The sequence below is a fragment of the Brassica napus genome, chromosome A2, assembly GCF_020379485.1.
Source record: "Brassica napus cultivar Da-Ae chromosome A2, Da-Ae, whole genome shotgun sequence".
Lineage (NCBI taxonomy): Eukaryota > Viridiplantae > Streptophyta > Magnoliopsida > Brassicales > Brassicaceae > Brassica > Brassica napus.
This window is the reverse complement of record NC_063435.1, coordinates 2,305,298-2,320,563: the sequence shown is the minus strand read 5'-3', so window position 1 is coordinate 2,320,563 and position 15,266 is coordinate 2,305,298. Positions and strand designations below refer to the sequence as shown.

At 36.8% G+C, this 15,266-nt stretch overlaps 4 protein-coding genes across 6 annotated transcripts; all 4 read left to right on the top strand.

Annotated features, from left to right (window-relative positions):
- The first annotated feature begins 127 nt into the window (after positions 1-127).
- On the top strand, positions 128-2,727 carry LOC106379217. The gene is made up of 2 exons (XM_048761155.1): positions 128-214; positions 778-2,727. Exons 1-2 carry the CDS (start codon positions 128-130, stop codon positions 2,590-2,592), a joined length of 1,902 nt encoding a protein of 633 aa, XP_048617112.1. The 3' UTR covers positions 2,593-2,727.
- A 1,522-nt stretch (positions 2,728-4,249) lies between these two features.
- LOC106432499 (putative disease resistance protein At4g11170) lies at positions 4,250-7,480 on the top strand. Of its 2 annotated transcripts, XM_013873338.3 has the most exons (5): positions 4,256-4,909; positions 5,145-6,258; positions 6,423-6,725; positions 6,819-6,919; positions 7,014-7,480. In XM_013873338.3, the coding sequence occupies exons 1-5, from the start codon at positions 4,446-4,448 to the stop codon at positions 7,060-7,062; spliced, it is 2,031 nt and encodes a 676-aa protein (XP_013728792.2). In that variant the 5' UTR covers positions 4,256-4,445; the 3' UTR covers positions 7,063-7,480. The 2 variants fall into 2 exon arrangements, with proteins under 2 accessions (XP_013728791.2, XP_013728792.2); XM_013873337.3 differs by having other exon boundaries at positions 4,250-4,909; positions 6,819-7,480.
- Positions 7,481-7,729: 249 nt separating this feature from the next.
- LOC106432503 (probable disease resistance protein RPP1) lies at positions 7,730-10,026 on the top strand. Its single transcript, XM_048749164.1, has 2 exons — positions 7,730-8,519; positions 8,898-10,026. The coding sequence occupies exons 1-2, from the start codon at positions 7,960-7,962 to the stop codon at positions 9,922-9,924; spliced, it is 1,587 nt and encodes a 528-aa protein (XP_048605121.1). The 5' UTR covers positions 7,730-7,959; the 3' UTR covers positions 9,925-10,026.
- Positions 10,027-10,935: 909 nt separating this feature from the next.
- LOC106380772 (nucleolar MIF4G domain-containing protein 1) lies at positions 10,936-14,968 on the top strand. Of its 2 annotated transcripts, none has more exons than XM_048749157.1 (13): positions 10,936-11,059; positions 11,307-11,333; positions 11,438-11,517; positions 11,593-12,382; positions 12,458-12,525; positions 12,613-12,686; positions 12,766-12,862; positions 12,955-13,040; positions 13,129-13,211; positions 13,303-13,427; positions 13,514-13,615; positions 13,693-14,109; positions 14,386-14,968. In XM_048749157.1, exons 2-13 carry the CDS (start codon positions 11,312-11,314, stop codon positions 14,770-14,772), a joined length of 2,331 nt encoding a protein of 776 aa, XP_048605114.1. In that variant the 5' UTR covers positions 10,936-11,059; positions 11,307-11,311; the 3' UTR covers positions 14,773-14,968. The 2 variants fall into 2 exon arrangements, with proteins under 2 accessions (XP_048605114.1, XP_048605111.1); XM_048749154.1 differs by having other exon boundaries at positions 11,435-11,517.
- The last annotated feature ends 298 nt before the right edge of the window (positions 14,969-15,266 follow it).

Here is a 15,266-nt window from a genome sequence, read left to right as displayed (position 1 = left end):
TGAAAACAATGAAGATAGATAAACCATTCGATTTGTTAAAATGGAAACTTGTAAATTATCCGGAAAACAAAACACCACTTGTAAAGCTTTATTAAAATTAAAACAAAGAATCGCGAATAAATATTGAATGTTGGATGGGAACTTCGGCGAAGCAGCCACTGCATTGAATCTCACAATTCTTTGTGGTCTTCTAAGCAAATGCACGTTCACTATTGTCTTTTCATGACAATTTTTAAGAAGCAAATGGCCTAGCCAAGCAAGCTCGCTTATATCATGCATATACTGACACAACTTCCGTTAAAAATGAAATGTACATCTCATCTAATTATTGAGTCAAGTCTTGACAAGTCAAAGTGAACATGTGCCCTTCCTTTGCAAGCGGCAGATCTTGATTTAAGCATTAAAAATATGTATTTAGAACTATATAGCTGGCGGCTTCTCTTAACTAATTTCATTCATTGTTTTCTTATGGTATCTAGTTGCAATAAATCATCTCATATATACAATTAAATAAATACCTTTCCCCAAGTATTACCAGAAATGTAGTACTTTAAAATATCTACTTGATATGATTTTATCTGATATATGTATATAGTAATAGCTAGTAATTGAAACGTCGAGAGAAGTCTTCAAGAAAAACAAAACAGTGATAATACCAACGAAGATCAGTGTATGAAACTGTATCTTGAGGACTTGAAGTATATTTATATTGGGTGGTCGCCAATTTTCAGAAACGTCTATCAAACCCAAAGCAGAAAAGAAATGTGAGATTTCAAGTATCTACCAATTGATGGATACAAAAAAAGATGTCCATTGTCTCATCCGACTCATCCTCACATTCTTTCCCCTCTAGCCAACCAAAACCCTAAATCCAGCTGCTTCGTATGCGGGAAACAAAAACACCATACCGATCCAGGTTTCCATTACCATTGCACCATCTGCCATGTGGATTTCCACAGTTACTGTTTCAAATTGCCTAGAAAAATAACACATCCTTTTCACCTCCAACACCCTCTCTTTATCACCTTTGGAAAGCATGAAAACATCTTCGACGGCAGCAATATTATAACGGATGAAATAGGCTCCGGAGATGCCATTCTTAACCCTATCTTCAGCACATTGGATCCTGGTAAGTCTGCATGGGGTAGTATATACGATAATTGCACTTGGTGTGGGAATTATATACCATCATCATTACCGAATCCGAGCAGCACAGTTTTCTATCGATGTTCTATTTGTAACTTCTGCTTGGATACCTCTTGTGCGCGAAACAACCCACCTCTTACTATTGAAAACCCAAAAGGCCATCATCATTCACTCGTCTTCTTCCCTCGACCACTTTTACTTCCTTGTGATGCTTGTGGGTTGGTCGATAGATCAGCACCAAGTTATGCTTGTTTCCAATGTAATTATATGGTCCATCAACTTTGTGTTGATTTACCACGTGTCATAAAGATCACACGTCATTCTCATCGTCTATCTTATTCTCCTTACCTTCTTCCACCTCCAAATTCATTATGTCGGATCTGCTACAAGACAGTCGACATTAAATATGGTCAGTATTCTTGTAAAGACGAGGATTGCTCTTACATACTCCATTCTAAGTGTGCAACACATGTGATGGTATGGGACGGGAAGGAACTCGAATGGGAACCTGAAGAAGTTGTAACTGAAGATATTGCACCATTCAAAAATGTAGGTGACGAATTGATAGAACATTTTGGTCATGAACATCATTTAAAGCTCGAGAAGTATGATAGTATACGAGATGCAAAGAAGCAATGTCAAGCGTGCGTCCTTCCTATTGTCTTGCATGATTTCTACAATTGTATACAGTGTGATTATTTTCTCCACATAGTGTGTGCTGGTCTACCAAGGAAACTGGATCATGCATTGCATAATCATTCTATTTTCCTCGACCCGTTTCCTCCACCCAACGATAGTGACTTTAACCACCTACAATGTTCAGCTTGTTCTCGGACATCCAGTGGTTTCAAGTACAAGTGCTACGAAAAGGATTGCAAGATTCATTGGTTTAAGATAGATGTGACCTGCTGTCTAGTTCCTGAGTACAGCACCCAAAAATTCCATGAAGATCCCATATTCATCGCCCCATACAATTACGACCACGAAATATATCCTTGCAATGGTTGTAAGAGACGTCTTACGAAGACTCGTCTACAGTGTACTCTCTGCGAATTTTCTATTTGCTATGAATGCGCTACGATCCCCGAAGAGTTGCACTATAAACACGATGAACATCCTCTCACTCTTTGCTATGGAGAAGACACGGATGGAAAGTATTGGTGCGAAGAATGTGAGAAGCAAGTGAATCCGTCGGAATGGTTCTACACGTGCAACAAATGTTGCATCACTATCCATAGGACTTGCCTATTCGGATTCTACGTTTATCTGAAGCCTGGTCACACATTAAAATATAATCGTGCTACCACGGTGGAAGTTCTTGGCAATAGTATTAGTACTCGACCTATTTGCAGTCGGTGTGAGGAACGTTGTCGTGGTTTCACTTACTTCAAAGTCGACTTGAAGACTCTTTGTTCTTGGTGTGTTTTTGCACCCCCTAAAAGATAAAGGGACCGGCAAACATGATTGTGTTTTCTTTCGTTTTTCTAATTTCCTCTGTTTTGTATCATCTCATAGTCCGGTATGGACACTGTTTAGGACGGTTCTCCTATTCTTCTTGCGACCAAGAAGAATAAAATAATTAAAAAAATACTCCATTTGGATTTAAATGTATGATGTTTAAGGTTTTACACACATATTAAAAAACAATAAATATACTATTTTAATTATTACCTTTTGGTTATATCAATAAAGTTTTATCACTCATAATTTTACTTTTTAATTTATATCTAAATTTTAAAAATAAATGTATTAATTATATCTCAAAACATCATATATTTGTATACAAAATAAAATGATAGAACGTCATGCATTCGTATCCGGAGTAAATTAAAGAAAAAAAAAAGAGAAGAATAGTCTATTCCCTGAGAGACTAGAGTTTTTTTCATATAAAAGAATCAAATACAGTTTTCATTTTTATAGTGTAAAATGTTATTTAAGCATAAAAATATGTTTTAAGAGATTTAGAAAAATTTCTTACCATTGTTGATGATATAAGAGCACACTTATTGGTTGGTGTCTACAAATAAATATCTAACCTAAAAAATAAATAATAATACTCTAATTAACTAAAATTGTACAATTAAAATTTAATGCTTTTAAAAAATTTAAACCACTTACATATGTCCATTTGTCAAATGAATTTTAGAACCGTATCTTAAAGTGCCTTTAGAGATTGGATACAAACAAGTTACTTTTCTCAGTGATTGCAAGCCAATGGGTAGATGAGTTGAGTCAGTGGAAAACTGCAACAACCATCAAGACAGTCCGTAACACAGAGATCACCTCTATGGTACATGACATCATAGATCTTTCAAGCACAAATGGTTTTTCCTTTTCTTATGTTTCTAGATCATATACCAATGAAGTTGATGTATTAGCTAGGAATGTTAGAAGTACAATGCAAAACTATATTGTAAAATGGTTATCTTGATCAATTAATGAAAACGTTGACCAAAAAAAAAGCGTAAACGACCGAAAACATATATACAATCTGCGCCACAAAAAATACCCATTACCCACCAAGAAGATATCGGACTTTAGTAGAGATGGTGAACCGATCAGATCTTTTTCATTTTTGCCGGTTGCACCCAAAAATACTCCATCTGTTTTATGAATATAGAAGTTTTACATATAAAAATAATTTTACACTACTAAAATAGTCATGTTCTAGTATTATAACTTCAGAAGAATTCAATTTAATTCAATAGTAACTGTTTCAATTAATATTGGATAGAAATGATAAACAAATTCAAAATTTACATTGAAAATACAAAACCTGCGAATAGAAATTTCAAGATTTATATTTTCGTGAAACAGAAAGAATATAAATTGTCTTAAACTGTTGTGAATAATTTATACTATTATTAAGTAAAAATATGGATTTTAAAATACCATTAAAGTAAAGAGTATGGAATTTACTTTTTATGAAACCAGTGAAATTCTTAGCGGTAATTGTCTGTTAAAAACGTCAGTTGTGAATTCGTTGAAAATGCCAACTGTGAACGTGTTGAAAATATCAACTGTGAATGTGTGTTGAAAATGTCATACAAGACTTTGTTTTCTATATACATGCAATCGATGAAGTTTTAGTTCAATGTATCTAGCAAGTAGCCTTTTTTGTATGTTCTTTTTTTTTTAGTATGAATCAAATAAGCTTTGTAGACGCCGAACTTGTTCCTCAAAAATATTTCTAGAAAAACATCGTAAAATGGCTTCATATTTTGTCGTCAATTGAATTAACACATTTCCTTATTACATAAGTTAGTGGTTGAGAGACAAATTTAAAGGATAACTCTTTTATGGCTTCTTCTTCTTCTCATCCTAGGAGATACCATGTGTTCCCTAGCTTCTGCGGGGAAGATGTACGTAGGAACTTTCTAAGTCACTTTCACAAGGAGCTGCAACTCAACGGAATAGATGCATTTAAAGATGGTGGAATCAAGAGAAGTCGGTCCATATGGCCTGAGCTTAAACAAGCTATATGGGAATCAAGAGTTTCCATTGTTGTTCTCTCCAAGAACTACGGTGGTTCGAGCTGGTGCTTGGACGAGTTGGTAGAGATCATGGAGTGCAAGGAAGTTTCTGGACAAACAGTGATGCCGATTTTCTATGGTGTGGATCCAACTGATGTAAGAAAACAGTCTGGAGATTTCGGAAAGTCTTTTGACACGATTTGTCATGTGAGAACAGAGGAAGAGAGGCAGAGATGGAAGCAAGCTTTAACCAGTGTTGCTAGTATCGCCGGCGACTGTTCTTCAAAATGGTTCGTTTCATCAATATTTCAAGAATTGCAAACTTATTATGAAAAGTACCCCTGGGCATCCGAACCGATCCGAAATAGACGGGTTGAGATCAGTTTTTATTATGGTCTTTTTCCCATATCTAATTCCCGTGGGTATCGGTTCGGTTTCTACCAGAACCCAATCTGAATACTCGAATGCCTAAGCCTAAAGAATAGTCTATACTAAAGAGATGTGTTTTTTTTTCATTTGTTTCAGGGACAATGATGCGGTGATGATTGAAAGGATTGTCACCAATGTTTTGCAAGAGCTGAATTGGTGTACACCCTCAAAGGATTTCAAAGATCTAGTTGGATTGGAAGCTCATGTCTCAAACTTGAACTCAATGTTATGCCTGGACTCTAATGAAGTGAAGATAATAGGTATTTGGGGTCCAGCAGGAATCGGTAAGACCACCATCGCGAGAGCTTTATACAATCAACTTTCTTCTAGTGGTGATGACTTTCAGTTGAATCTTTTCATGGAGAATGTTAAGGGGGTTCAAAGGAGAAACGAACTCCATGGTTACAGTTTGAAGTTGCATTTACAAGAAAGGTTTCTCTCTGAAATTTTCAACCAAAGAACCAAGATAAGCCATTTAGGTGTTGCGCAAGAAAGGCTAAAAAATCAGAAAGCTTTGGTTGTTCTTGACGATGTTGATGGATTAGAGCAGCTAAATGCATTAATAGATACAACTGAATGGTTTGGTTATGGAACCAGGATCATTGTCACTACAGAAGATAGACAGCTTTTGAAGGCTCATGGGATTAACCAAGTCTATGAAGTTGGTTATCCATCTCAAGGTGAAGCCTTCAAGATCTTGTGTAGATATGCTTTTGGAGATAACTCGGCACCAAAAGGGTTTTATGATCTAGCGACTGAAGTTACCAAACTTGCTGGTGATCTACCTTTAGGTCTCAGCGTTCTAGGTGCATCTTTGCGAGGGTTGAGCAAAGAGGAGTGGATAAACGCGATACCACGACTTAGAACTAGTCTAAATGGGAAAATAGAGAAACTGTTAGGAGTGTGCTATGATGGGCTAGATGAGAAAGATAAGACTCTATTTCTTCATGTCGCGTGCTTGTTCAATGGCGAGAAGGTGGATCGTGTGAAGCAGTTGCTTGCTAAGAGTGCATTGGATGCAGACTTTGGACTTAAAGTCCTTGTGGACAGATCTCTTATACATATATATGCTGATGGATATATAGTGATGCATTTTTTGCTACAACAAATGGGTAAAGAAATCATTCGAGGACAATGTATCAACGATCCTGGAAGACGTCAGTTCCTAGTCGATGCTCAGGAGATCTCGGATGTACTTGTAGATGAAACTGTAAGTGTTGACACATCCATACATTCCCTACTGATCACAAAATCAACTTTAGTTCAAATATTATGTTAAACTCGTGTTAATTATTTCTTCAGATACGGGTGCTGTACTTCATTTATTCATTAACAGATTAATTAGCTATATTTTTTCTTTTGGTACATTTGCAGGGTACAAAAAATGTTTTAGGCATATCCTTAGATATGTCCGAACTCGATGATGAAGTGTATATAAGTGTAAAAGCCTTCAAGAAAATGACTAATCTCCAATTCTTGAGGCTATACAATCATTTTCCAGATGAAGCAGTCAAGTTGCAGTTACCTCACGGCTTGGATTATCTACCACGTAAACTAAGGTTACTACATTGGGATTCATATCCGATAAAATGTATGCCCTCTAAGTTTCGTCCTGAGTTTCTTGTTGAACTTACTCTGCGAGATAGCAAGCTTGTAAAGCTTTGGGAAGGTGTTCAGGTATGCTTCTTATATCAAAGTGTCATTCAAAAATCCTGTGTTACTTTAAAATTTTCAATATAGTTATATCATTGTGTATGTGCATGTTTTCAGCCACTGACAAGTCTCACGTATATGGATTTGAGCGCATCCAAAAACATCAAAGACATTCCGAATCTCTCAGGAGCAATGAATATGGAGAAACTGTATCTCAGGTTCTGCGAAAATTTGGTCACAGTTTCTTCTTCTTCTCTACAAAACCTTAATAAGCTAAAAGTCTTGGACATGTCTTGTTGCACAAAACTGAAGGCTCTTCCGACCAATATCAACTTGGAATCCCTCAGTATCCTTAACCTGAGGGGATGCTCGAAGTTGAAGAGGTTTCCGTGTATTTCAACGCAGGTTCAGTTCATGTCTCTTGGGGAAACTGCGATAGAGAAAGTGCCTTCATTAATCAGGTTATGTTCTCGTCTAGTTTCATTGGAAATGGCGGGATGTAAGAACCTGAAAACATTACCTCCTGTCCCTGCAAGTATAGAGATCTTGGACTTGTCCAAGACAAGAGTTGAGTTCATATATGTTGATCATATGCATATGCCTTTTATTTGTTTATTTGGAGATCGTTGTTAGAAGTCCTACTTTGAGTTGGACTATCTTGTATGCTTTCATACTTCAGATTCTTTCTCAGCTTACTCAGTGTTCCATGTTCCTCTGAGGCGTGTTGATATATGGAAGACAGATTGGATGATGAATTTATCACTGACCTTCTTGACCTAGTTTTAAGTAGTTGCTAAACTTTAGAATGAGCTAAAGGAATGAGATAGTCCCATAAACCATAGGTTCCATTTTCCTTACATTAAAAACATTCATGGATAAGTAAGTGATTCATGGTAACAAACAATGTACACAACTAAAGTTGACTAAGTCCTTTGGAATGTTTTTCTTTGTTATATATATATATATATATACAAGCGAATCATTCTTTATGATGTAACACTTTGGCCAAACAGAAAAATAAGGGAATAAATAAACACAAACTCTCTCTTTTCTTGAAAGTTTCTGAACGTGCAATGTCATATTTTATTGAGTAAACATAAGCTTAAGTTTGTGAACGTGTAAACACGATGATTATCAACTAATTTTACGCGCTCTTATATTGTTATGTAGAGGCCATTTGCATAGGCAGGACCCAAGGGCAAAAGTCTTCTTTAACGATATTATTGTGTTCTCAATAGTCAAAATTACCAAAAAAAAGATGTTGAGAGGAATTTTCAAGTCTGTCTTGGGAGAATCAAGAACAGATTGCAACTCTCTTCACCCTCTCATCGCTGCTTCTTCTCCTTCCTCTTCATCATCATCATCATCAACACGTCAATACAGCTACGACGTCTTCCCAAGTTTCTGTGGACAAGATGTCCGGAGAAGCTTTCTCAGCCACTTTCTTGAAGGGTTGAAAACCAATGGAGTAAACACGTTCGTAGACGACGGGATCATGATGAGCGGATCAATAAACTCCGAGCTCGTGAGAGCTATCAGAGAATCAAGGATCGCCGTGGTGATCCTCTCGAAGAACTATGCCTCCTCGAGTTGGTGTCTACACGAGTTGCAGCTGATCATGGATTGTAGGGCTTCTTTAGGACAAACTGTGATGACAATATTCTACGACGTGGAACCATCTGATGTGAGAAAACAGACCGGAGATTTCGGAAAGGCCTTTGAGGAAACTTGTAATGGCAGTACAGAGGAAGAGAAGAAGACATGGAGACAAGCGTTGACTCAAGTTGCCCTTATCGCTGGGGAACATGTAACTTCATGGTACTGTTCTAAACTTTCATAAAGTACAAATTCACTATGTAGTCCTTGTTAGGAAGAATAATACATGTATTGATCATTTAGTAATGTTTTAACCCTTATAAATCTCATACCCACCATACCTGCAATATTGGGGTATTTATTTTGAATGAATGTTAAATTTATTCAACCCATAAAAAACTTTTTTACAAATAATGCATCTTGTATCTAAATGTATTTTGAAGGTACTACAAACTTATAAATCCTCTATCAGCTTGAAGCAAACCATCTCGCCATCACCTCGTCATGATATTGTATTTATGCATGGTTACGTAACCCACTATTGTCCTTGTTTTCATGTCAAATCAATAGTGTTCTAACTTTTTGTGTATCTTTTCTTAGGGCTAGTGAAGCGCAGATGATCTCAAAAATCGTCAAAGATGTTTCTAACGAGTTGCCATCAACCGATTTTGATCGGTTGGTTGGAGTGGAAGCTCATGTAGCAAAGCTGAAATCGATGATACGCTTAGATTCCGACGAGGTGAAGATGGCGGGCATTTGGGGCCCTGCAGGTATTGGCAAAACCACAATAGCTAAAGCCTTATACAACCAAGTTTCCAGTAACTTCCAACTCAAGTTTTATAAGGAGATCTTTAAGGGAAAGTATGAGGTGCACAACCTCGAAAGATATGATTTGCAAAATCGTTTGAAGAAAGAGTTACTATCTGGAATTTTAGATCATAGGGACATGAATATACCTGACCTAGGTGAGGCAGAAGAGAGGTTAAAGCATCAGAGAGTCCTACTCATTCTTGATGATGTCTTTCTTCATGATCTAAAGGGTTTGAGAGATGTAATCCACGGTCTTAGGTATGGAAGTAAGGTTATTGTGACCAGTGAAGATATAGATACGTTAAGAGAATGTGGGATCCACCAGAACCAGACATACAGAGTTGCTTTTCCATCAAGCGAAGAGGCTCTTCAGATAATTTCATACTCTGCATTTGGACAACGCTTTCCACCAAGAAGTTATCTGGAGCATGCAGATGAAGTAGCTAAGCTTGTCTCTCCATTTCCACTTGGTCTCAGAGTCATTGGTTCTTCTTTGCGCGGAAAAAGCAAAGATGAGTGGATAACTGCACTGGCTAAGCTCAAAACTTGTCATGGGGACAAGGATGTAGAAACAGCCATTAGATTTGCCTATGAAGGGTTATCTGATAAACAAAAAACTCTACTTTATCTATTGACAGATTCAATAAGTTCGGGTGAGAACGTGAACAATGCCATATTCTCACTTTCACAGAGTGATTGGGATGCTGAGAAAGGGATTCAAACTCTAGCTGATATAGCTTTCATCTCTATATCCGGAGAAGGAAGAATTCTGATGCACTATTTGGTACGCTTAATGTCTATCAAGTTAAGTTTGTAGTTAGAAAAAATTAAAGGTTATACTTAAGATTCTATCAAAACAGTATCTGAACACATTACAGAAATGAAAGTCTATGCACTGTGTCAAGTGTTTTCCTTCTTACATTATGTTTATCTTCTTAATGTTAATGTATGATTCACTTCGCATCCCAAGAATGACCAAACACTTTTTTATGGATGAGAATGCGTTAAATGGATTTTAATATAAAAGATTCATCACAACTTGCTGAAGCTATCAGAGGTAGGCATGGACACTATACTTATCATCCGGCTTGTACTTGCTATTTACCTCGGATTCGAAGCAAGTATTTGCTATGATCGACTAAGTCGAGTAACAAGTAATCGGCTTTTATTACTCACAAATACAAGTATTTAGATAATTTTATCTTTCAACTACTGACTATGTTACTTGGTATCTATTACATTAATTAGCAAGTTAAAATTTGATGAATTGCATTTCCATCAAAACTCAAAGAATTGTGTATTTTAATTTCAACAAAACTGAACTATTAGGCCAATACTAATTAATTTTTAACGCTAATTTATTAAGAAACTACAGTTAAATATTACATACACAATTGGACAACTGATAATACTATCTGCTTTATAAGAATCTGTCTAACTACAACACCAGACCAGTCCAATATCTCTATCTGACCAGGGTGTGAACTAACACTCTTAAATTTAGTTCAGTGAAAATTTGATGTTTATATTAATGGAGCCGTAAAACTCTGTGTTTTGTTTAATCATAAACAGTCAAGTTGATATTCACTCTCCTTCTTCACCTTCGCTAATCTCTATTTATTTTGAGTCCAGCTTTACAAGTCTTTAAATTCTAGGCAAGTGCTTGGTTAACCAATTACTTGCCAAACAAGTACAATTGTAAGCCAATATTTATTTTGTTACGTGCCTTGTGCCCTTGCCCAGGCCTAATCAGAGGATTTAGGCCCAACAACTTCGCAGGCTTTGTTTCGTTAAGATTTTAAAAATTCGACAAAAACCCTAATCTATACAATTTTCAATTCCTGCGTTCATCGACTGTGTCGGAAAAAAAACGATCCTTCAAGTTTTTAATTTTCTTAGAGCAAGCGAGTGCGGAGAAGATTGAATTTGAGAGTCCACCTTACACTGCTCAAGTAATGATCCATCTTGTGCAATCATACGTTCTGCTTTTAATGTCTTAGACGTAGTTTGATCCTTCTGTCGGAATCGCGAGTCTTTAAGGTTCCAAGGGCTTAGTAAAACTAGGGTCTTGCTAGAATCTTCATTGTTATAGATGCTTGAAGCTTATTCAGTAATGTCGTGTTCTGTTACTTCTGTGCTTCTGTCGTGTTCGTATTCAGAAAGCGAAAGTTCTAATTTTTCTTCTGTTGTTGTTTGTAGAATCTATGGCTGGACCAGATACAACGGGTAAGCTGATGTATTCTCTTTAGTAATGATCTTAGTATTTTTTCTGCTCGAGCTATGTTCTTAAAGAATCTCGTTTGCTTGTTTTTTTTTTTGATGATCAGCAGGGAGCTCACGTCATGAAAAGCGTAAAGAGGCTCGCTTGCAGAAGAACCAGAAGAAGCATGAATCTTGGCTTCAGCGTCAGGTATGTGTGAATCTTTGTTTTGCTATCTACAGTTTAGTTACCAATTCATGATTTGTTGATTTTTCTGGTTTTCAGAAGTTGCAAAAGGAGAAGCGAGTATCAGCATCATCAACATCAGTCCAGACAAAGACTGATGACGTGATCAAGTCTGCAACTTATAAAGAAACTGAAAAACATGTGAAATCAGTTAGTCCTGGTGGAAACAAGGATTGTAAAAAGTCTTTTACACAAAAGAAAAGCGAGGTTAGAGTCAAACCAAAGGAGAAGAAGATGCAAAGAGGACACAAAACGAAAGATCTAAACAAACCAAGGAAGAAGACGAAGTTCGAAGAGTATCTTGAGATGGAGACACAAAGCGCTTCACTATCTCGTGAGCAGGATGTTGAGCTCGAGAGGAAGCTAGCTAAGAAGCTCAAGGTCAAGAACGGGAAACTAAGAGGCGTGGATGATGGTATGAATGATTTGTTCGAAGGGCTTCCGTCTGTGTTGGATTCTATGGAATCTGAGCTTGGTGACTCTCGTAAGAAGAAGGGTAAGAGAAAGAGACCAGAGGAGAAACAGGACTACGAGGAAGATTTTGACCTTGGAGAATCTGATTTTTCTGATGAGGACAGTGAAGAAGAGCCTAAAAGAAAAAGAGACCGTAAACACCGTAAGAAGAAGTCTTTAGATGAAGAGGTAGAAACTCATCCGATGGAGATCACAGATGATGGTGAGTCAGAGACTGTTGAGTACGACGAGAAAGTAGAATCTCCTCTGCGGAAACCTAATCCTGAGAGCGGCGTCAAGTATGTTGCTCCTCATTTGAGATCTCAGGCCAGAAGCGAATCTGAAGAACAAGCTAAATTACGTACACGTGTAAAAGGTATGGCTAGCAAAAGGCTGTTTAACCTCTTTTGGTGTTTATAGTTCTGTAACTTATTCTTGGTATGTGTTACAGGTCTTCTAAATAAGATGGCTGAATCCAATGTAGAGACAATAACCTCAGAGCTTTCCACACTCTATCGCGTAAGCTTAAACACCGTTCATAGTTCAAAGTTACTTCAGTTTCTACTCGGTTACTGTTCTTACATGGTAAATATTTACTTAATGCAGAGTGTTGCAAGAAGTGTGTCCTCTCAGATTTTCTGTGAAGAGGTTTTGGCAACTTATGCCAGAGGCAATGAACAGTTAATATCTCTACACCTCTCTATAGTTTAATGATTAATAAAACGATTGATGGCTGAATAATTTGTCTTCCTTGTTAAGGTACGCTGTATTTGCTGCTTTTATAGCTGGCATGGCTTGTCAAGTTGGAATGGATTTCAGTGCTCAGCTTATTGCTTCACTTGCTAAATCTTTCGAGGTATGTCCCTAAGTCTCTCTGCATAGTATGTTTCTTCCCACCAACTTGTTTGAAATACTGCAGTAGTTACATATCATCTTATCTGTTTTCAGGATGAATACCAGAAAGAAGACAGTCTCTCTTTGAATGGAATCACTCTTTTACTTTCTTATCTCTGCTTATTGGGAGTTTGCTCCAGGTTAACTTTTCTGCATCTGCACATTTGATGTTTACTTTATTTATGATTTTAATGTGACTGAATGTGAACTTGTGTGTTTCTTTTGCAGTGATCTTATTTATGATTTCTTAATGACATTGGCGAACCGGCTGACTGAAGTTGATGCCTGCACTATTCTAATTGTTTTAGATAGTAAGTTTTATTACTATCCTTGCTTGGTCATACTAGGTGTTTTGTGATTTTATGTTACATTTTTAAGTTGTTTGTTATGCGTTTGAATAAGGTTGTGGAATGAAGATAAGAAGTGATGATCCTGTGGCTATGAAAACCTTCATCATAAGCATCCAGAACAAGACTAATGAAATTAAAACCTCCCCTGATTGCAAAACTGATATAAATAAATTTACAGTAAGCAATCTAGCGAAAGATTCTCTTCTTGAAGAAATTTTTTTTTTTTTGATATTTAAAGTCGTTTCTTACTCTGGACTTTTCAGATGGAAAAGATGCTTGAAACCATTGCTGCAATCAAGAACAACAAGCTGAGAGCCAAGGAAGATTCTGTCCAGAACACAAGGGTGAAGAAGTGGCTTCAAAAGGTAATATCTTAGCTTCTGCTTCACACCGTTGCTTTTGGATGAGTAGTTTATGCCCTTTTTCATTACTATCTGCACAGTTGAGAGTGGAAGAAGTACTATTAAGAGGGCTAACATGGAGCAAGCTGCTTGACACCGAGAAGAAGGGTCAGTGGTGGTTATCTGGCGACTTGGCGGTTAAAACAAACCACGCCGAAGACGTAGCACAGACGATGGACGCTGAGGTTGTTGAGGCCCAGAAAATGTTGAAGCTAGCTGATGCACAGAGGATGAATACAGACTCCAGAAAAGCTATATTTTGCGTGATCATGAGCAGTGAAGACTACATTGATGCGTTTGAGAAACTTCTTAGATTGGATCTGCCAGGAAAGCAGGACAGAGAGATCATGAGGGTTCTAGTTGAATGCTGTTTACAGGAGAAAGTGTTTAACAAGTACTACACTGTTCTCGCTTTAAAGCTGTGCGAGCACGACAAGAATCATAAGTTCACACTACAGGTACTTTGTCTACTACTCCCTCCATTCCATTAAGATAAATGTTTTTAAAAAGAAATTGTTTCGGAAAGATAAGATTTTTATGTGTTTTTATGAAAAAGTTGTATAACTTCAAAAAAAATTGTTTTTTTAATTACTATTAGATAAAACTTATTGAAAACTGATAATTACACAATAATATATTTAGTATAATGATTTAATGTGTTTTCTTAATCTTTGTGGAAAGTTCGATTATGTAATGATTCTTTTCTCTTATCATTCTTTGTTGGTTTTATGCAGTACTGCATCTGGGACCATTTCAAGGAACTAGAGACGATGTCACTTCAGAGATCAATGCATCTAGCGAAATTTGTGGCGGAGATGATTGTTTCATTCAATCTTTCTCTTGCGGTTCTCAAATGTGTAGACTTGGCGAATCCAGTACAGTTAACTCCAAAGAGAATCATGCACTTCCGGATGCTGTTCGAGGCCATCTTTGAGCACACTGAGAAACTAGTGTGGAACTTGTTTACTCGTATAGCTGTGAATCCGGACTATGAAGCTCTAAGGGATGGCATCAAGTTTTTCATGAAGGAATATGTTGTGAAAGCTAATAAGACGATCTATGGGAAATTCAGGAAAGCCAAAGAAGCTCTTAACAATTCAGATGGATCGCTGCTCATGTGATTTTGTTTGCCATGCCTTGGGACATCAGTTTTGCGCTCTTATGAGTTTTACTTTGATTATGTCATTGTCTCTTACGTTGTACACATTTTTGTTTGACTGAGACTAGTTTTGTCTAGCTATTTATTTAATGTTTTCAAGTTTAAGGATCCTAAGTTTTATCAGCTTCAATAAAAACTTGTAGAAATGGATCAATAGTGTATATTTGATTTTTTTTTTTTTTTGTTAACTTCTTTGAAGTGGGGAAAATAAGAAGCTCCAACTCCACGGTTTCGACTGGTGACCTTTTCGGAAATACGAGAAACGAATAAGAAATGAACGTATGGGAATAAAATTGCAGGAATTGGAAGGAATGCTTGTGCCTTGTCAAATTTAACAAGGAATGTTTTTGTTTTATATTTCTTTACAGAAAAAAGGAATGGAGAGGAACAAAAAGGAAAAATTATTCCTTGTGAATAGTGATTTTTTTGGAAAATGTTAAGGAATTCAATGTTCCC